The following is a 22,013-nucleotide window of genomic DNA, read 5'->3' on the forward strand; positions in this document are numbered from 1 at the left end:
GACCGGAGAAAGATGAAATTGAAAAATTATTTTGATTTGCATTTTCTTTATTTACTAGAGATGATAAACATTTTTGAGATGTTTCTTAGACATTTTTAATTCCTTTGAGAATTTTGTGTGTGTTTTTTTTTTGTTTTTGACTCCTTGTTTTTTATTTTGTTGGGTTTTTTAGTTCTTTATACATTCTGAATATTAATCTTCTTTTAGATGGATAGATAGGAAAGATTCTCTCCCATTCTGTGGGCTTCCTCTTTACCTGGTTATTCTTTAGCTATACAGACGTTTTTGAGGTCCCAACTGTCAGTTGTCCATAATTCTTGGGCAAATAGCATCCTGTTCAGAAGGTCGTTTCCTACACCTGTATCATAGAAAGTTTAGCAGGTGGACTACTATTATCTTCTAGCAGTCTCGCTGTTTCAGGTTTTACATGTAGGTTTTTGAGTTACATGGAATTAGTTTTTTTTCCAGAATGATATAGGCTCTAATTTCATTCTTCTACCTATGGACATCCCATATTTTTGTCCCAGCATTATTTGATGAAGATGCTGTCTTTGTTCCAATGTATGTTTTTTTTATATATTTATCAAATATTAAATGGTTGCAATTATACATAATCATTTTCATATCTATTATGTTCCATTGGTCTATATGTCTGGTTTGTGCCAGTGCCATATTGTTTTTATTTCTGTGGCTCTATTAATATGACTTGATGTGACGTGGTAACTGCCAGCACATGTCTCTTTGCTCAGGATTATTGACTATTTGAAGTCTTCTGGTTCCATATGAATTTTAGTGGTTTTTTCCTATTTCTGTGAAGAATGAGATGAAGATTCAGGTTGGGATTGTAATAAATCTATAACGGTTTTGATAGGATGGTTATTTTTACAATATTAATTCTACCAACCCATGAGCATGGGATGCCGTTCCATCGTCTAGTGTCTCTCTTTATCTCTGTTTTCTGGGATATGTTTTTACAGTAGAGGTCCTTCAGTTCCTTGCTTAGATTTCGTTCTACATACCTTATTTTCATTGAGACTGTTATAAATGTGATCTTTTTCTCTGTATGTTTATTGTTAATATGTAAAAGCTATGGATTTGTGTAAGCTGATGTTGTACTCTGCTAATTGCTGAAATTGTTGATTGTTTCTAGAAGTTTCTGTTAGGATTTTTGAGTTCTCTTATATATGATACTGTGTCAGTAGTAAATCTTTCCTTATTTGTATCCCTTTGATTTTTCCCCTTGCCTTATTTCAAGCACAATACTAAAAAGAATGTAGAGTTTGAAAGTGCTTCTCTCTCTCTCTCTCTCTCTCCCCCTCTCCCCCTCCCCCTCCCTCTTCCTCTCCCTCTCCTTTCCCCTCCCTCTTTTCTTTCCCTTTCCTCTTCCCCTTCTTTTTCTTTCTGAATAGTTTAAGGATGGGCTGTAGATCTTGTGAAACTCTTATTAAAATACTATTGTGTTTCCATCTGGATCTAGACTTGCATTTTGTTACATTCTAGGTTTTTTTTTCTTTTTTTCCGGAGCTGGGGACCGAACCCAGGGCCTTGTGCTTCCTAAGCAAGCGCTCTACCACTGAGCTAAATCCCCAACCCTAGACTTGCATTTTGTTGAAAGGCTTTTTATTACTATTTAAATACACGCATTTGTTGTACATCTGTTGAGGCTCTTGATCATGTCATCTGTGATTTTGATAGTTTGGTAGAATCTAGAAATTTGTCCATTTCTTTTAGATTAGCTTAATGGGAGCACAGGTTTTTAAAGTGTTATTTTATAATATTCTGAATTTCTTTACTGTCTATTGTAAGGGTTCCTTGTTCATTTGTGATTCTGTTCATTTGAATGCTTTCATTCTTTATTTTGGTGAGGTGGGCCAAGGATCTGTCAATTTTTTTATCTTCTCAAAGAGCCAAACTTTAGATTCATTTTATTTTTCTATGTTTCTTTTTTTAAAAATTTATTTATTTATTGTATATAAATTACACTATAGTTGTCCTCAGACACACCAGAAGAGGGCATCAGATCCCATTACAGATGGTTGTGAGCCACCATGTGGTTGCTGGGAACTGAACTCAGGACCTCTGGAAGAGCAGTCAGTGCTCTTAACCTCTGAGCCATCTCTCCAGCCCTTTTTCTTTATTTCTATTTCACTTATTTAGGCTCTTTTTTTAAAAAGAATTATTTATTTATTTTATGTATATGAGTATGCTGTAGCTGTCCTCAGACACACCGGAAGAGGACATCAGATCCCATTACAGATGGTTGTGAGCCACCATGTGGTTGCTGGGATTTGAACTCAGGACCTCTGGAAGAGCAGCCAGTGCTCTTAACCACTGAGTCATCTCTCCAGACCTATGCTCTGATTTTTATTATTTCTTGCCATCTAATAAGTTTGGATTTGGTTTGGTCTTGTTTTCCTAAATTTTTGAGTTGCATCATGAAGTCATTTAGTTTTGCTCTTTTTTGTTCGTTTGTTTGTTTGTTTGAGATAGGGTTTCTCGGTGTAGCCCTGGATGTCCTGAAACTAGCTACATAGACCAGGCTGACCTTGAACTCAGAGATCTGTTTTCCTCTATGCTCTCACACCCTGGTCTTTCTTGTATTTTAATGTAGGCACTTGGAGCATAGTTTTTCATGTGTATCGAAATCATCAACTACTAATGGACCTCTTAGTTACTTTTCTATTGCTGTCATGAAACATCATGACCATACTAACTGCTAAAAGAAAGCATTTAGTTTGGCTTACAGAAGGTTAGAGTTCATGGTGGTGGGGCAAAGAAACAGCTGACATCTTCATCCAAAACTATGAGGCAGAGAAAGAGCACTGGGAATTATGTGAGTCTTTTGAAACTTCAAAACCCACTCTCAGTGACACACCTCCCCCAACAAGACCACACCTCCTAATCCTTGCCAATCAGTTCCATCACCTGGGGACCAAGTAGTCAAATATGTGAGCCAATGTGGGCTGTTCTCATTCAAACATCCATGGTAGGTTGATGTTGTATTGTGTCTTTGATTCCACTAGTACAACTTTTATGAAATTGGGTGTAACAGAATTTGGTGTTTATATGTATAGTGTAGCAGTGTCTTCTTGGTTAATTTCTCCATTATTAGAATGAAGTGTCTTTTTTTTTAAAAAAAACTATCTTTTGATTAGTATTAGTTCGAGGTCTATTTTGTTAGATTTTACTATAGTAAAACCTAGGTGCTCTCTGGTTCCATTTGAGTACTTTTGCCCATCCATTCACTGATTCACTAAAGCAAAGATATGTTTCTTTTTTTTTTTTTCTGGAGCTGGGGACCGAATCCAGGGCCTTGCGCTTGCTAGGCAAGCGCTCTACCACTGAGCTAAATCCCCAACCCCTCGTGTAGGTAATTCTTATTGAAGAAGAGTTGTACAAACTGGGTGGATTGGTGTTAGGGGTGGATACTGCCTTGATCCTTCATGTTGGTGGTATTTTTGCTGTGAGGACTTCTTTTGTTAGTTCTGTCTGATATGGACAGATTAAGTTGGGGCAGAACAAAGAATGTGTGGTTCAGGTTGGGCCTAAACAATGAATGTGGCTTAGGTAGGATAAAATTGGGTGAACAAAAGAAAGTAGGTTAGTGTGCAGGATGTGCATCCTGGTCTAACCTGGGTGTTTGGCGGGAGAGGATAGGCTCACAAACAAAAACACAAGAAATGCATGATGGGAAAATAGTTCTTGGGGTTGGGGCGGAGGAAGGTGAGTGCGTCTAGGAATAATGAAATAAGCAGGGACTGAAACCACTTTCCCAATATCCTTTGTTTTGAATATTCTCTGTGCCCTTTAAGGGAGCTTTTCCTTTGCAAACTGCAGTCTTTCATTGAAAGATTTTATCATGTAAAAACATCCGTAGGTTAATAAATTTAGCAGAAAATGGCATTTGGTCCAAAAGAAAAAAGAAAAATCAGATTTTAGGGAGTTTTTACCCCTGTAATTAAGCATAAATGGTAAAATGCAAGGTGAAGACCTTTTTGCTGTAATCGTTCATTTTAGAGAATTTATTAGTGTGCACAGACAGAGTCTGTTTCCTGCTCTGTCCTCGAGTGTTTTCTACTTTTATCGTAAGTTCTGTTTTAATCAACTGTAGGTTCTTTAAAATAAATAAACCCCTACAACTGAACAGAAAAAAAGTTTCTTGAGCCTTGCTTTCCCAATCCCATACCCCTAACCCCTTAACCAAATTATATTGGGAAGAGGTAACATGGGCAAGGTAGGGTCTGAAGATTAACCAGTGTCCTAGGAGACCGCCAAACACCTTTTGCTTTTTAACCAGCTTAAGCTGTTTTGGAATTCTCTCAGTAACCTTGTCAGATATCATGTGCCTCTTACCAGACCATAAGACTCTTAAGTTTAATAACATATGAGCTGTCCTTTCTCCACAGAGGGGTACAGGTCACCATGGATTTGTAGATCAATCTCAGGCCTGCACGCTGTACTGGCTGATTTTGTGTCAACTTGACACAAGCTAGAGTCATCAGAGAGAAAGGAGTGTTAAGTGAGAAAATGCCCTCATCGGATCTGGCTGTAAAGCATTTACTTTCTTTCTTTCTTTCTTTCTTTCTTTCTTTCTTTCTTTCTTTCTTTCTTTCTTTCTTTCTTTTTTTTTTATTAACTTGGGTATTTCTTATTTACATTTTGATTGTTATTCCCTTTCCCGGTTTCCAGGCCAACATCCCCCTAACCCCTCCCCCTCCCTGTCTCTATAGGTGTTCCCCTCCCCACCCTCCCCCCAACAGTCACGTTCACTGGGGGTTCAGTAGGCATTTACTTTCTTAATTAGTGGTTGGCGTGGGAGGGCCCAGCCTATTGTGGCCTGGTGGTCCTGGGTATAAGCGGACCTCTGCATCAGCTCCTGGCTCCAGGTTCCTGTCCTGTTTGAGTCCTGCTCTGAGTTTTTGGTGATGGATAGCAATGTGGAAATGTAAGCAGACTTGTGAGTGCTTTTCCCTCCTGGGCCCCCTTTTCCAGCCCGGGAGGGGTTTCTCAATGCATTTTACTTTGTGCTCTAACGCCAGCTGTAAGAAATCACAAACCAACCCCTCTATTTCATTATCCTCCCCCCATTTTCCTCCCAAATTAGGGATGGGTATGTAGGATGGCATCCTGAATCCTCTTCCCAGAGCTCTTCCTCCTCCACAGGTAGGTTTCAGAAAGACAGCTCCATTCGCGTCTTGTCCCACAGCTTCCACACACTCTCAGGGATTGTAGCGTAAGGCTCTTTCCAGGTCATCAGCATCCTTATGTGTCAGGCCACATAACCAGGGAGACACACTGTCTCATCCTCCCGGAGGAAGATGGTCACCCAAGGCTCTCTGTGCACGGCCCGCACGTCTTTGCTTCAGTCATGTCCCTTGCTTGGTCACATTTTGTGTCATTTCTGGAGAGAATGTAAAATAAATGGCTAGGTACCCCAAGTAGGGAAGGAACTGATAGACCAAAGATTCTGTCAAGTCCAGCTTGGTGACTAAGTAGGAACAAGGATGGTGTGTGGGGCAGCTACACCACTAAAGGGCCCACCACATAAGTCACTTTTTACCTCTTACATACATTAGCTTTTCTAAGAGTGCTTGTACCTGGGGCTAGGGAGGAAAGTAGATCTTGGAATCCCTGGGGAGGATCTTATGAACACCTTTGACCCTCCCTCCCCTCCTCTCCTCTCCCTCTCTCTGCAAGAAGGAATAGTTACCTGTGGTGTAGTCCTGTTTATTTCATTGAGCAGGATCTCCTGTGCGTTACCATATTAGCTACTCAGCTTCATAATGGCCATGGTTATGTCAAGCCCAGCAGAAGCAGCTACGTTACTTGTCTCTGTTCTAATCTTATTCGTTTTCTATCTCTTACTTGAGTAGCACCTCCCTATACATAGTTAGGATTTTATTTTGTCGTGAGACAGGGTCTCACTATATAGCCCTAACTGGCCTGGAACTTGCTATGTAGACCAGACTGGCTTAGAACACGGGGTGCTCCAACTTCTCCATCCCAAGTGCTGGGATTACAAAAGTACCACATGCCTGGCTAGATGGGCTCATCTGTTCAGCACTGTCCACCTATGCCTGGAACTGGGCCTAGCACATACTGTGGGCTTAAGATATGCTTTTTGTCAGTCAGATGAGTAGATGGTAGAGTAATGATGAAAGCGAGAACCGGAAGAAACTTGCCAGGTGTGGTGGCTCATATACATAAAGAGGCTGAGGCAGGAGGATTGCCTTGAGTTTGAAGCCAACGTGACTCATATATCCCTGTCTAGAAGGAAGGAAACAAAAATAAGTAGTGGGTAGAAAGAGGGGGAGAGGGACAGAAGGAAGGAGAGAGAAGCAGAAGACTGAGGCAGGCTAGTATACTTTGTTCTATTTTGGGAGCTGGGCTTCAGGTGAGATCTAAAGATACGCTGGTTGGAGAGATGACTCAGTGGTTAAGAGCACTGGCTGCTCTTCCAGAGGTCCTCAGTTCAAATCCCAGCAACCACATGGTGGCTCACAACCATCTGTAATGAGATCCGATGCCCTCTTCTGGTGTGTCTGAAGAAAGCTACAGTGTACTTATATATAATAAATAAATAAATCTTAAAAAAAAAAAAAAGAGCATTGGCTGCTCTTCCAGAGGGCCTAGATTCAATTCCCAGCACCCACACAGTAGCTCACAACAGTCTGTAACTCCAGTTCCAGAGGCTCCAACACCCACACACAGACATGCATGGAGGTAAAACACCAATGCACATGAAATTTAAAATTTTTTTAAATTAAAAGAAAATCTAAAGAGAAGCCAGGACAGAGAAACCCTGGTTTAAAAAGAATCTAGAAAGGGTTGGGGATTTAGCTCAGCGGTAGAGCACTTGCCTAGCATGCGCAAGGCCCTGGGTTCGGTCCCCAGCTCTGAAAAAAAAAAAAAAAGAAAAAAAACAAAAAGAATCTAGAGAGAAAGTGCTGGATACTCTGAAGTGATACCAGAGAAAGGGCTCCTGAAGGAGGTGGTGTTGTTTGGTACGAACATGGATATTCTGATAGGAACTGTAGAGATCCCCAGGTTCAGTGACATACTGGCTGGTTTTGTGTCAACTTGACACAAGCTGGAGTTATCACAGAAAAGGAGCCTCCCTTGAGGAAATTCCTCCATGAGACTCAGCTGTAAGGCGTTTTCTCAATTAGTGATCAAGGGAAGAGGGTCCAGCCCATGGTGGGTGATGCTGTCCCTGGGCTGGTGGTCCTGGCTTCTATAAGAGAGCAAACTGAGCAAGCCAGGGGAAGCAAGTCAGTAAGAAACATCCCTCCATGGCCTCTGCATCAGCTCCTGCTTCCTGACCTGCTTGAGTTCCTGTCCTGACTTTCTTTAGTGATGAACAGCAATGTGAAAATGTAAGCTGAATAAACCCTTTCCTCCCCAACTTGCTTCTTGGTCATGGTGTTTGTGCAGGAATAGAAACCCTGAGTAACACAAGTGACATCCGTGGGGTGAAGGAAGCATCAGAAAGCAGCTACAAGGGCTGGAGAGATGGCTCAGTGGTTAAGAGCTCCGACTGCTCTTCCAGAGGTCCTGAGTTCAATTCCCAGCAACCACATGGTGGCTCACAACCATCTGTAATGGGATTCTGGTGTATCTGAAGACAGCTACAGTGTACTCACTCTACAGTGTACTCACATACATAAAATAAATAAAAATAAAAATAAAAAGAAAGCAGCTACAAAAATGGATGGGTTGAAAGTGGGAAGAGGAATGAGGGATCATTGGCAAGGAGAAATCTTTCAAGGGCCTTGAATTTCAAAAGGATGGCCCCCAATTTAATCTCTAGAGACACCAAACTCTAGCCCAGACCTCCAAAAGTCTCAGAGAACTCATGCCCTAGGCAAGTCCCCAGACACTGAACTGAGACAAGAGAGATTTGTCATGTATTGGAGTAGCTTGAACGGAGGCTCTCTAGACACAAAAGTTTGCACATAAACCTGTCTTAGGTCCCCTTTGTCCAAGTTGTCAGTTTTTAGAAGTCTCTGGGGAGTTGTAGGAAATTAGGAGTAAGACGACATTTTGTAGAACAGAATGGGGGGGGGCCAGTCTCAATCATGCGGTGACATAGTTAGACACCTCAATGAGATTTCTGTCAGGATCTCGGAAGTAGATGGACAGAATAGGCCCCGTTGCTCCTGTTCTGGAGACTGGGCCCTCTTCAATGGGGACATCAAAAGCCTGAATGAAGTGAACAGAAAAGACAAAAGTCACTGTCACAGATATTCAAGAGCAAAACTTAATTCTTTAAAATTTCCTTCTTGCTTCTTTCCTTCCCCCGGGTTCTAAGGTTTGAACTCAGGGCCTCACACATGCTACAACCACAGCCAAAATCTCATTCCTAGTAGTGGCCTCACTCTACTCCAGATGGCAGGCCTTGGGAAGAAGGTGTAATTGCCATGAACCTCAGTTTCCTCGTCTGTAAAATGGGCGCAACAGTAGTGCTAATGAGAAAGCATTTACACACAGGGCTTGGGGCAAAGTTTACATTCTTTGTTTCCCCTTAATAGTGCTGGGGATTGAACCCACAGCTTCCTGTTGGCCCAGCAAGCATTCTACCACTGAGCTACACTCCAGCCCGAAGCTAGATCAAAAGGGTCTTTCAAATGTTTGGTGGAAATCTCATTTCCTCTTCATACAAAAAGAGATCAAAGAAGTCATATATAATATTCTTTATTTTTTTAAAGATTTATTTATTATTTATATGAATACACTGTCACTGTCTTCAGACACACCAGAAGAGGGCATCGGATCTCATTACAGATGGTTGTGAGCCACCACATGGTTGCTGGGAATTGAACTCGTGACCTCTGGAAGTCAGTGTTCTTAACCTCTGAGTCATCTCTCCAGCCCATAATATTCTTTATTATTGGCATGTATATGTGTCTATAGTATGCACTTGGATGGTGTGTATATGTGTTTATGGTGCAGGGGTGTGTATTGTGTGGGAGTATATATATGGTCTGTGTGTGTGTGTGTGTGTGTGTGTGTGTGTGTGTGTGTGTGTGTGTGTGTGTGTAGAGGTCTGAGGCAATATTCCCGAGTCAATTTTATCCTTCCTTTTATGTGGATTCCAGTGATAACGCAGGCTGTCAACTTGTGTGGTAAGTGCTTCTGCCTACTGACCCATCTTGTCAGCCCACATAAAAGTTTTGGTTGTTTTGTTTTGTTTGTGTTTGTTTGTTTGTTTTTTGAGACGGGATCTTCCTATATAGCTCTGGCTGTCCTGGAACTCACTCTGTAGGCCAGGCTGATCTCTTATTCACAGAGATCTGCCTGCCTCTGCCTTCTGAGTGCTGGGATTAAAGGCGTGGGCCACCACACCAAGCTTCAGACATAATTTCTTATAAGGATGGGAATGACAGATTTTTGTTAGTTCTGAGGTATGAAACCTGGGGCTTGTGCATGCTGGGTAACCTGGGGCTTGTGCATGCTGGGTAACCTGGGGCTTGTGCATGCTGGGTAACCTGGGGCTTGTGCATGCTGGGTAAGCACACTACCACTGGGCTGTTCCACTGAGTGTTTCCTTTTCCCCTCAGTATTCAAGGATGACTGTAGTTTCTTGTTTCCTCCTTGGCATGTTTTTCTTCCCACATTTTTACATAGCAAAGCAATATTGATTTTGTGTGTGTGTGTGTGCGTGTGTGTGTGTTTTACCTTTGCCTCCAGAGTGCTAGGATTAAAGGCATGCACCACCTCGCTGTTTAGCTCTGATCATATTTTAATATATCTTGTCTCAGATATTAACATGACAAAAGATTGAGTATGTCAGGACATTATTTACAAATACTCTTAATTTATTATATTAGAAGAACTGCAAACAAATTAAATTTCAAGCACCCAAATTAACCAGACCCTACTGTATTTCTACTTCTAAGTCTGTATTGGATTTTCTTGTTGTTGTTTTAGTTTTGGTGGTAGGTAAGTGTATAAAATATATTCAATACTGATTTATTATTATTTATGTGTAAAATTCTAACTGTATGGGTATTCACTGAGTTGTGTTTCCTTTTAAAATCTAGTCAGCTACGTGAAAGTGACATCAATCAAAGGGACGAGTAGATAATTGTGTGCAGGCAGGATGTGGATATGAAAGGATCTGTCAGGTCTGAGGCTTGAGGAAGACCTGGCTCTCTGGGTCGTACTCCTATCCCCAGAGTATTTGCTCTCAATAAGCAGGGCACTGCGCTCACCTTAAGGCGCTTCATCACCTCCTCCAGGGGCGTCTCTGTGATCAAACAAACGTCCAAGGAGCCTGGAATGGGGTGGGCTGCTTTGGGATCAAATTCCTTTCCCACCTCGTGCAGGTTAAATTTTTGGTCTCCGAAACACAGTGCTTTCCGGTCCCCCTGTTTAGGAGAGAGAAAACAACCGGGAACTGAGCTGCCAAAATGAGTTTGAACTAAAGCCCCTCTACCCACTGCAAAAAAGGACGAAGGACTGCTACACCATAGCCCTTGCTCCACCTAGCAGACCGCGGTTTTAAAAAAAAACTTATTAGTTTGTGTTGGTCTGTGCATACCTGTGTGCACATGCAGAGGCCAAAGGAAGGCATCCGATTCCTCTGGACTGGAGTTTACCGTGTTTGTGAATGCCTGACTTCTTACCTGAGTACTAGGGTCTGAACTCCATCCAATCTTCATAATTGAGCAGTAAGTGCTTTCAAAGTCTAAGCCATCTCTCTCGCAGATGTCTATGAAGAGAGAGTTCCAGGTCATCTAGGACCACATAGTGTGACTGTGTTTCAAAAAAAATTTTTACACTTATTTGTGTTAGGGTGGATGCTGTGTGCCATGCATACATGCAGAAGCTAGAGGACCTCTTTCAGGATCCATTTTCTCCTTCCACCATGTGAGTTCCAGGGATGTAATTCAGGGAAGTAGGTAGTCAGGCTTGCTGCTGAATGCCTGACCCACCATCAACAACACCATGTGCTCAGAGAAGTCGGCTGGGATCCCAGCTAACCTTAAACTCACTATGTATCAGAGACTGGCCTTAAAGTCCTGCTCTTCTTGCTTCCAATCCCCATATACTAAGATCACAGAAATACACATCATGCCTGTTAGTGTACAGGCAATTCCACTGGCCTGCTCTTGGAGACCTACTACCAACTGCTTATGTCACCACTGCTGCCAATATGCTGGGACTAAAACCACCTCAGCCCTCTCCTGCCCCCTCTTTCTGCCCTCATAGCATGGCTCTCTCTGTTCCCTGTCCATCTGTCTTTCTACATGTCCAGTTGTCTGCCTCTGTCCCTTCCCTAGGTCCCTACCCTTTCCTTTCCCAATAAACCTTTTTATAGCAGATCTGTTGCATGGCATAATTTCTTAGGGGTACACCTTGGCACAGGTCCACCAACGGTACCCTCCCCTTGCTGTATTATGTTTCATGACAACGTTCAGGTTCATTTTTTAATGTTGTTTAAGATTTACTTATTTTTATTTAATGTGTGCATATATCTGATTGTATGCACATGCCTACATGTGTGCAGAGCTCATAGAAGCCAGAAAAAGAGATCAAATACCTCCTAGAACTGGGAGATAGATGCTCCCAATGTGGGAGCTGACGGCAGTGGTGGTGCATGTGTTTAACCCCAACACTCTCGAAGCAGGTGGATCTTTGTGAGTTCGAGGCCAGCCCGGTCTACACAAGGAGTGCCAGGACAATCAGGGCTATACAGAGAAACCCTGTTTTGGAAAAAAAAAACAAAACAAGGGCTGGAGAGATGGCTCAGCGGTTAAGAGCACTGACTGCTCTTCTGGAGGTCCTGAGTTCAATTCCCAGCAACCACACGGTGGCTCATGACCATCTGTAATGGGATCTGACGCCCTCTTCTGGTGTGTCTGAACAGCTACAGTGTATTTACATATAATAAATGAATAAATCTTTTTTAAAAAAAGAAAAAACAAATATATGTGTGTGTATGTATGTATGTATGTATGTATGTATGTATGTATGTATGTATGTATGTATATTAAGCTGGCCATTGTGGTGCACACCTTTAACCCCAGCAGTTGGGAGTCAGATCTGTGAGTTTGAGGACAGCCAGGGCTACACAGAGAAACCATGTCTTGGAAACAAACAAACAAGGTTGGGGGTGGAGATTGGAATTTGGGTCCTCTGGAAAAACAGCAAGTTCCTAACTACAGCAGCAACTCTTTATCACCCCATTGTCTTTATCTTGTCTTTTTCTCTTTTCCTTTTCCTGAGACATCATCTCACTATGCAGTCCCAGGCTGGTCTCAAACCCTCAAACTTATTACTTTTCTGCCTTAGGTTCCTGAGCACTGGTATTAGCAGTGTGTGTCAATTACCATGTTCATTCGAGCCATCTGGGGGCGGGGGCAGCGGGTGTTTGCTTCTTATTAGAGTGTCCATATCATGAAATGATTAAAACCTACCCGTGGCAGAGAAAGCAATTTGTCTGCCCAATATATACCTTTCTTCCTTCCTTCCTTCCTTCCTTCCTCCTTCCTTCCTTCCTCCTTCCTTCCTGTCTCTCTGTCCGTATCTCTTTCCTTTCTCTTTTCTTTTTTTTCCCCCCTTCGGAGCTGGGGACCGAACCCAGGGCCTTGTGCTTGCTAGGCAAGCGCTCTACCACTGAGCTAAATCCCCAGCCTGTCTCTCTCCTTTCTTTGCGATTGCCTAGACTCTCCCCAACTCTTGGGTTCAAGTGCTGTGCCTCAACCCACTACATGTCTTCTCTCACCATTTTATTCTGTCTTATTTTCTTTTCTTGTGAGAATAACTCAAAATTCTGGACAGCCAATGGTATGTCCCCAGCTGTCTAAAAGGTTCATCTCAAGCCAGGGTGGGGATACGCTTAGAACTTCAGCATTGAGGACGCTGAGTCAGGAGAATAGGAAGTTTGACTTCACCTTGGGCTGCACAGAAAGACCCTCTCCCAAAAACAAAACAAAATCAAACCAAATCAAGCAAACAAAACCCACTCCTTACGTCCCTGTCACCCCACCCCCATTTCCCCCCAGGAGGCCATTGTGTAAGAGAGATCTTATTAGTGGCCCTCAGCAGAAAGGTGGTTGCTGGTGGGGCTTCTAGGAATCTCCCTGCCCCCACTGAGCTAGGACTTTGTGCCTATTCATTTCCTCCTAATGACACACTCATCTGACTGCTTCTTCAATTGAGAGAGGACCGCGGTCTCCATTAACCCCACCGTAGTTCTCTCCTCAGCTTGCGCAGGCTCTGACTGACTCACCACTATTTCTCCTAGTTTAAAAGATGGATTTTTTTTTTGTGTTATGTGTGGGTGTTTTTTTTTTTAAGATTTATTCATTTAATTATATATAAGTACACTGTAGCTGTCTCCAGATACACCAGAAGAGGGCATAGGATCCCATTACAGATGGTTGTGAGCCACCATGTGGTTGCTGGGAATTGAACTCAGGACCTGTGGAAGAGTAGTCGGTGCTCTTAACCACTGAGCCATCTCTCCAGCCCCGTGTGAGGGTGTTTTGTCTACACGGATGTGTGTGGACGGCATGTGTGCCTGGTACTCATGGAGGTCAGAAGAGGATGTTGATTTCATGGAACTAGAGTTAACGACCGTGAGCTACCATGGAGGTGCCTGAAACTGAACCAGGTCCTGTGGCAGAACTGCTCTTCCATGCCGAGCCATTGCTCCAGCCGTCTCTTCATTCACCACTGCCGTGTACTTCTGTCCTCTTTCTGCCAAGACAGAGGACAGTTTCGCTCAGTAGTACTACTACCACCCCCCATAGTACCAGTCTCAATTTTAGTTCCTGTTAGCTTCTTTATAATTTTTAAATAACTTGATTCCATGTGTATTTTTAGGGTGCTAGGGAATAATATAAGGCTTATTTTTCTAGATAAACCCTGTCACCTGTCTTCTTATGTCCCTTCCTCCTTCCCTCCTAGCACTTGGCATTTCTTTTATAAGTTCACCATGTCTTTCTCCATTCCTACAGTGGGCGCCACATCCAGTCCAGTCAGTAAGTAAAAGACTTCGTTGTCCTTTAACACCCGAAGGACAGTTTGGCCCAGTGGACAGTTCTGTCAAGGCCATTGCTCTTCAGTCTCTGCTTCAAGACTAGGGGTGTTTCCCAGCGCTGTAGATCTGCCTAGCATACATGTTCTAGTCCCAAGACCGTCAGAAAGAAAGAAGGAAATAGCTTGTTCATTATCTTCCGTGAATCTGGCGTTGCTCGATGAGAAATCTGATGTGGGAGGACTGAAGAGTTGGCTCAGGAGTTAAGAGCACTCCTTGCTTTTGCAGAGGACCTAAGTTCAGTTCTCAGCACCCACACGGTAGCTCATAACCATCCTAACTCCAGTTCCAAGGGAACTGATGACTTCTTCTGACCTCTGTGGGCAGTGTACACACGTGTATATATGCATACATGCAGGGAAACACTCATATACATAAAATAAAAATAAACCTTTATTTGTATGAAAAAAATATATAAAAGGTATGGTGGCACATGCCTTTAATCCCAGTCCTCAGGAGGCAGAGGGAGGTGGGTCTCTGTGAGTTGGGTGCTAGCCTAGTCTATAGAGTGAGTTCCAGGACAGCCAGAGCTACATAGTAAGACTGGGTCTCAATCCCCCCACCAAATAAATTAAATAAATCATTTTAAAACAAAAAGAAATATGTTGGGGCTGGAGAGGATGGCTCAGTGGTTAAGAGCACTGACTGCTCTTCCAGAGGTCCTGAGTTCAAATCCCCAACCACATGGTGGTTCACAACCATCTGTATGGGATCTGATGTCTTCTTCTGGTGTGTCTGAAGACAGCTACAGTGTAGCTATATATAATAAATAAATAAACCTTTAAAAAAAAGAAATATGTTAGTTTTCATAGTTTTTGTTTATATACTATATTGTGTGTGTGTGCACACACATGCACACACGCACACGTACACACAGGTATGTATACAGGGGCGGAGGAGGTCAGCTGGTCTGCACTAGCGATCGCTCTCCAGCTTATTTATGCCCTTAAGACAGAGTCTCTCTTGGAACTCAGAGCCAGGCTGGTGGCCAGCAAAACCTAGCAGTCCTCCTGTCTCTACACACAATGCTCCATAGCACTGGGGTTATACATGTGTGCTCGGCTTCTCCTGTGTGTGCTGGGGATTTGAACTCTGGCCTTCATGCTTACCCAGCAAGTATCTTACCTGCCGAGCTGTCTTTCCCAGCCATTTGCTTTTATGGCCTAGTATTGGTACCACAGCTGCCTTCCATTCTATAAACTAGAATTTCCCTTGGCCTTAGATGCTCTAAAGGTTCACTTCAGCATGTCTAAGTGCAGGGAACGGTGGCATGTTACTTATCATGGACATATGCAAACCCAATCTTGTTTAACTGATTGATGCATTTATTCTTTTTCCCTATTCTCTCCATTCCTATCTCCACCCTAGATGCCGTTATAATTTTTTTCCCTCACTGAAGCACTGGCTGGGTCTGTATTCTAATAGGCTGCCTGTATTTGCTCTTTTTTGGAGTAAACCAGATTTTAATAGTGTATGCTGCAAGCCATAATGTATTTTGTGTGCAGCTTCTTGGTCGTGAAATGTCTATGATTATGGGGTAATGTAAGTGTATCATGGTGTACGTTTTAGGTTTTTCTTTTCCTTCCTTCCTTTCTTCCCTCCTTTCTTTCTTTCTTTCTTTCTTTCTTTCTTTCTTTCTTTCTTTCTTTCTTTCTTTCTTTCTTCTTTTCTAACTCCATGTGATCCTTTTAGGACCTGATTTACATCCAACCTGTTCTTGTGTGATGCTCCTTCTTTCTGAATAGTGTCCTCTCTAGATTTTAAATTTTTATAGTCTGCCACACTTTGTGACCCTTTTCAATTTATATGCTAATTTTTAGAGCCGGTTTACATTCCCAGCAAAACAGAAGAAGGTACAGAGATTTCCCACATGCCGGGATTTACACAGAGGTCCCTGTTAGCACATGGCACATGTGGAGGTCAGAAGACAAGTCTTGGGGTTGCCTTTCTCCTTTGGCCACATGGAGGTCCTGGGATCCAACTCCAGGGCCTCAGATCAGCAGATACTTTTCTCCACTGGGCCACCTTGACAGCCTTCATGACTTGTTTTTCTCTGTTTATCTTGAATCCGGCAGTGAAAGCTCCATTCTCTTGCTTGCTCTACTCTAAGCTACACCTCCCAGTCTTCAGAGCACAATTTTATGCGCTATTCCCAACTTACCTTGGATTTGCAGTTCAATTGGACATAGAATTTTAGGTTGATTCCGCCCCCCCTGAATTATTTTTCAATTTGTTTTTAGACAATTTCCATTTTACAATGCATACCAGCCACTCTCACCCCCACCTCCCTGCCACCCCTAGAATACCTCCTCGTCTTCACAAATCTCTCTCTCTCACTTTCATGACTACTTTGTTTAGTGCCCCACTGAGATTAACCAGGGGTGTCTCTATAATCACCGGTTTAGAGCTATCCATTTGGGGCCTGGTGGGCCCAGTCGGGGGTACACAATTAAAGACAATGGCCCCTTCCCCCCAGAGTCTATCGGTAGCCAATAGCTCAGCGGTACCATGAACCCTTCCCCCTTCATTGATTTCCGGTTGGCAGTGCCAGTCTCCTAAGGGCACCGTCCAGGTAGCGTCAACTGAGAATTAATACTAGTAGTAATTGCATAAGCTGCCTAGAGAGTGGTACCTCACAGCCCTTCAGACGCTTGCAAATTCCCATCCCCTTTCCCACAATGTTCCCGAGCCTGCCTCGTGGGGATGGAGTGGGGGAGCTGGAATGTCTTGTGCAGGGCTGGGCCCAGCACCGCTGTTATTCTCTGCATCTTAGGGAGCCTGAGTGTATTCATCGCCTTTCTTTGTAGGGAGGCTTCTCTGATTAAGGCTGGGAAACTGCTTTTGTTCTGGGAGTAGGGACCACATGGAGAGATGCTGAAGCAGAACTGGAGGCGGGGCGGGAGTGCTTTCCCAGAATCTTAAAAGTATGGTCCCATTGTTTCCTGGCCTCAAGAACCCTAACATTTGCATCTTTCTTTTTCTTTTGCAGATGAGCCACTTTTTAATCTCTTAGCAAACTTGGAAAATTCAATTTTCAGTGCGCAGTTCTACAGTTCCTTCAAGGGGCATATCTGAGTGCTGATATGCTGACTACATCGTTAACTCTTTGTGTATAAAGTTCTCTTGTACTTTTTTTTTTTTTTGAGAGCAGGGACCTTGAACTAACAAGGCCTCTCTCTTGCTTTAGTTCTCCGGTGCTTTGCTCCTTCCATTTTCTCGACCCTCTCTCCGAATGTCTCCTTGTTTGTATTTTGGAATCTCTTCCATTGATCCTTTTACTCTTTCTCTCATATTTCCTGTGTCTGAAGGCTTGAAGTTATAAATAAAACGTTTTGGGCCAGGCTTAGGATTTGATGCATGCTAGGCAAATATCAATCACAAATACGCAATACAGCACCTATGTTTAAAAAAAAAAAAAAAAAAGTCCCCTCAGAGCTTGGCAGTGGTACAGCCAAAAAAAGATTCTCCCCACTTAGGAGACATAAGCTAGCAAATCTCTGAGTTCGAGACCAGACTAGTCTAATACAAAGCAAGTTCTAGGACAGCCAGGCCTATGCACAAAGAAACTGTCACACACACAAAAATACCCACAGCCCTTAAATTACATTTATAGTATTTATTATGAATTAATAATTAATTTATTAATCCCAGCATTAGGAGGTCGAGACAGGAGGTCTCACAATTCAAGAACAATCAGGGCTGTCCAGGAAAAAAAAACCTGTCTCAAAAACCAATCAAGTAAACAAAGAAATAGCCTTGTCGAATGCATACCAGGCTGGGCTCGATCTTGCTAAGTAGCCAAGGATGATCTTGGACCTTTCATTGTCCTGTGTCCATCTCTCCAGTTAGGAGTACCTGCATACTTGGCTTACAGGGTACTAGGGATTGAACCAAGGGCTTTGTGTGTATAAGGCTGTCTACTGACAGAGTGATACGTTCTGTCATAAAATGTTATCGGATTTTAGCGGAGGAAGCTGGGGAGATGGCTAAGTTGGTAAAATGCTTGCTACACAGGCAAGAGGACCTGAGTTCAGATCCCCAGCACTCGTGTAAAAAGGTTAGGCACATAGATTCCTAGTGCAGGGAAGGCTGAAACAGGAGTTTTCCTGGGGCTTGCTAGCCATTTAATCTAGTTAAATCAGAGCGCTGGCTATACCCGCATATGCAGCAGATACCCAGATACACATATGTACACACAACACACGCAGACCCTTTAATGCACTCGAAGTTTTGAATATGGGGACATGGTTACCTTGAAAGTAGTGACCTCCATGCCCAGGATCTTGGAATAGAACATGGTGGTGTCTTCAATGTTCTTTACAGTCATCACGATGTGGTCAAGTCTACAGATAAGACACGGGGAAGGGGTCTGGCTGCTGGTCCTCCATAACTAAAAAGTAAACAAAAACGAACACCAAAACTCAGAAAAAAAGCCAAATAGCCACCAGCCATTTCCAAGTGCTCTTCTCTTTTCCATCACCTCCCCAAACACCATGATCTTCCTCACCCCAATTTCTTTTTTTTTTATTTTTATTATTTTTTTTTAGCTTACAAAGCAATTTATTAACAGAAAATAACTTGAGAAGTTCTGTTTACAGACGGCGACCACGACGACCACCCTTCCTTCGAGTGCTGTCAGAGGGGATGGGGATGACATCCTCAATCTGCCCAATCTTCATCCCAGAGCGAGCAAGAGTTCTGAGGGCTGACTGGGCTCCAGGTCCAGGGGTCTTAACCTGTTTCCTCCTGTGGCCCGGAGTCTGATATGCAGGGCAGTGATGCCCAGTTCCTTGCACCTCTGTGCCACATCCTGGGCAGCCAACATGGCTGCATACGGAGAGGACTCATCTCGGTCAGCCTTCACCTTCACTCCACCAGTTACACGGCAGATGGTTTCCTTGCCAGAAAGATCGGTAACATGGACAAAGGTATCATTGAAGGATGCAAAGATGTGGCAGACACCAGATACATTCTCTCCTTCAGCCACCTGAGGTCCAAGGCTGATGACCTGTTCTTCCTTCTTTTCCTTCCCCTTGCGAGGTGCCATTTCTGAATGTCGTCTCCAGACTCCTCCACCGGAAAGAGAGAGTCTTTTTTTTTTTTTCTTTTTTTTTCGGAGCTGGGGACCGAACCCAGGGCCTTGTGCTTGCTAGGCAAGCGCTCTAGCACTGAGCTAAATCCCCAACCCCCTCACCCCTATTTCAAGGGTGAGTCCTTCAAGAAAATCTCTGTGAAGCCATTGCTCTTGTGTGGATTCCTCCAAGAGGCAAATATGGTTGCCATGCCAACCCTTGGCGTTTCCTTCCTTTTCCATCTACTAGAGAGACCAAGGAGAAGACCAGGAAAGTGGGACTTCTGTCTGTTTGAAGATAGAACAAGACTCAGAGCAGGCCCATTTCCCCCCAGCTCCCTGCTTTTCTGATCTGCAGCTCTAACTGTGGGAGCCGGGAAAGGAGGACCTTGGACAGTGTAGGGCTGGGGAGCTGAGGCAGTGGTGAGAGGAATGGCTGCTCTTGCAAAGGACTGGGGTTCAATTTCCCAGTGCCTGTGTGGGGGCAGTTCCAGGGAATGCGGTGCACAGACACACATGCAGGCAAAATACCCATACACATGTCATAAGAAAAGGAAGAGCATCTGAAATGGAAAAAAAATTGAAGCCAAGTGTGTTCCTATGCCTGACACTTGGGAAGCTGAGGCAGGAGAATGACAAGTTCAAGATCAACTAAGCACTGCGGTGAGATCTTTTCTCTTGTGTCTTTGGTTGTGAGCCTAGCCTTTAATGGCTGAGCCATCTTTCCAGTCAGACCTTTTTTGAAAAACAAAGTAAAGCAACAGAAAGGAGTTAAGGATCTATTGCTGGACCTGGGTTCAGTTTCCCACACCCACGTGGTGGTCCACAGCTGTAACTGTGCTACCCACTAGAGTCACTGCATACATGTGGCACACATGTATGCATGCAGGCAAGATACTCCTACACATAGCATAAAAAATTAGGTTTTTGTTTGTCCAGTTTTTGAGACAGGGTTTCTCAGTGTAACTCTGGCTGTCCAGGAACTGACTGTGGAGATCCGCCCTGCCTCTGCCTCCCAAGTGCTGAGATTAAAGGCATGTGTCACCACTGCCCAGCCTAAAATTATTATTTTTTAAATATTCATTTATTATATATAAGTACACTGTAGCTGTCTTCAGACACACCAGAAGAGGGCATCAGATCCCATTACAGATGGTTGTGAGCCACCATCTTGTTCCTGGGAATTGAACTCAGGACCTCTGGAAAAGCAGTCAGTGCTCTTAACCACTGAGCCATCTCTCAGCCCTAAAATTATTTTTTTTTTTTTCAGAGCTGGGGACAGAACCCAGGGCCTTCTCGCTCCCTAGGCAAGCGCTCTACCCTCTGAGCTAAATCCCAACCCCCTAAAATTATTTTTTTAAAGGAAAAATATCTGAGCATGTGAATCATTCAGAAACTATCTCAAAACTGGAAACCAACCAACTAACCATAGAAGTAAATCACTGGCATTCAGGCCTCATGGAAAAGAAAGCTTCAATGTTTTAGTTTTCCAATCCTATTTGGGGCTCGATGCTTATTGCTCGTCTAAAGGACCAGAATTTGATTCCTAGTACTCATGCTGGGCAGCTTACAAAGGCTTAGAACCCCCGACTCCACGGGATTTGGTGCCCTCTTCTGGCCCCTATAGGTACCTGCACTAACATACCCTGTTGAACCTTTTAATGCTTGTTGAATCTGTATGAGCACCATGTTTTGTTCCTGATATAACTAATTTGTTTTTCTCCTCGTGTCTATGATGTAAAGAGAAATTACTAGTATTTTCTGAATTGGTTGACGAACCACCCTTGAACATAGCCGATCTTTTTGCATGTTTGCATTCTATTTTTGTTTCTGTTCTCATCTTTTTCCCTCCTATTTTTTTTTTAATGGTTAAAGAAAAGCTGGCCACTTCCCAACTCCAGTCACTGACTTTCCGGTTTTTTGCTATTGCAATCTATGCATTTCTATCTGGATGGTACCCCTGAAATGTGACCTTCAGGGCACCCCTAATACTGAGGGTCTAGAAAATAAGTTCACCCATTCCTCTCAGTAGTCAGTGCCCTGAACACCTGTCTTCCTCCTTTGGTCTGCTCCAGAGTCCTCTTAAAAGTTCTCTTCAGGCTCTCAGGGCCTCTGACTCTTCGGACAAGCTTCAAGGTCATTGTTTCTCAGGGCCCCTCTGTCACAAGAGCCTCATGGGCATTCCCCAGGAGCTACCTTTGGGTCTCTCCACAAGTCTGAAGCTTAACTGACTCCCCAGTAAACAGAGGGAGCAGCAAACTCTTAAACCTGGGCCCTGCACAAGCCCAAGCAGGACTTCTGCTGCCCTCTGGTTAGCTTTAAGAGAAGGCCCAGGGAAGGGGATTAAGGGAAGTTAAAGCCACAAGGGTGTCCCTGAGAAGGAAAGCAAGACAGCAGATCCAGGTTGAGTGCGTCCACCCTGGTCAACGCCCATGTCCCAAAACCTCCAGCTCCCCTCCCTTGCCCCCCTTACCGGACTCTCAGATGTTGGACCCCACATCCTGACTACTAGACTGGAAGGCAGATAATGCTACATGGCGGGTAGCTGGGGCTGGCTCTCTGCCTGGAGATCAAGGGGCAGGAATGGGAGGGGCCAGCTGAGGACACTGGGTGGGGACAGAAGCAGGTGGTGAAAAGCAGGAAGACTTTAACCGAAGCTTGGGGTGTGGATCCTCAGTAGAACAGTGCTCAAGAAACCTTGGATTCTACCCTAGCAGTGCAAAACCAAGCCAAACCCCGATGGCCTTGAAAATAAAAGTACAATGAGGGCTTCTTCTTTTGAGGAGAGGGTCTTGATAGGTTGTTGACACTGGTCCCTAATGGTCCTTCTCTGTCAACCATGAGATGTGTCAAGTCCTGCTAAGCATTCATTCATAAATCATACAGAACATCAGA

General features: G+C 43.7%; 1 protein-coding gene and 1 pseudogene across 1 annotated transcript; both read right to left on the bottom strand.

Moving 5' to 3' along the window:
- Positions 1 to 7,772: 7,772 nt before the first annotated feature.
- Glod5 (glyoxalase domain containing 5) lies at positions 7,773 to 21,688 on the bottom strand. The gene is made up of 4 exons (XM_032890262.1): positions 21,592 to 21,688; positions 18,300 to 18,437; positions 10,215 to 10,370; positions 7,773 to 8,202 (listed from the first exon to the last, which is right to left on the bottom strand). The coding sequence occupies exons 1-4, from the start codon at positions 21,616 to 21,618 to the stop codon at positions 8,077 to 8,079; spliced, it is 447 nt and encodes a 148-aa protein (XP_032746153.1). The 5' UTR covers positions 21,619 to 21,688; the 3' UTR covers positions 7,773 to 8,076.
- On the bottom strand, positions 18,625 to 19,130 carry LOC116889087 (annotated as a pseudogene).
- Positions 21,689 to 22,013: the final 325 nt, after the last annotated feature.

This window comes from Rattus rattus, chromosome X (assembly GCF_011064425.1).
Source record: "Rattus rattus isolate New Zealand chromosome X, Rrattus_CSIRO_v1, whole genome shotgun sequence".
NCBI lineage: Eukaryota > Metazoa > Chordata > Mammalia > Rodentia > Muridae > Rattus > Rattus rattus.

What these genes read in the sequence shown, in the direction of transcription:
- Glod5 (XM_032890262.1), bottom strand. Translation starts at nt 21,618, where the DNA reads ATGTGGGGTCCAACATCTGAGAGTCCG. An exon ending in GTCCAACATCTGAGAGTCCG is followed by an intron (nt 18,438 to 21,591) that starts GTAAGGGGGGCA and finishes TTTACTTTTTAG; the next exon opens with TTATGGAGGACCAGCAGCCA. An exon ending in TGGAGGTCACTACTTTCAAG is followed by an intron (nt 10,371 to 18,299) that starts GTAACCATGTCC and finishes TCTCCTAAACAG; the next exon opens with GGGGACCGGAAAGCACTGTG.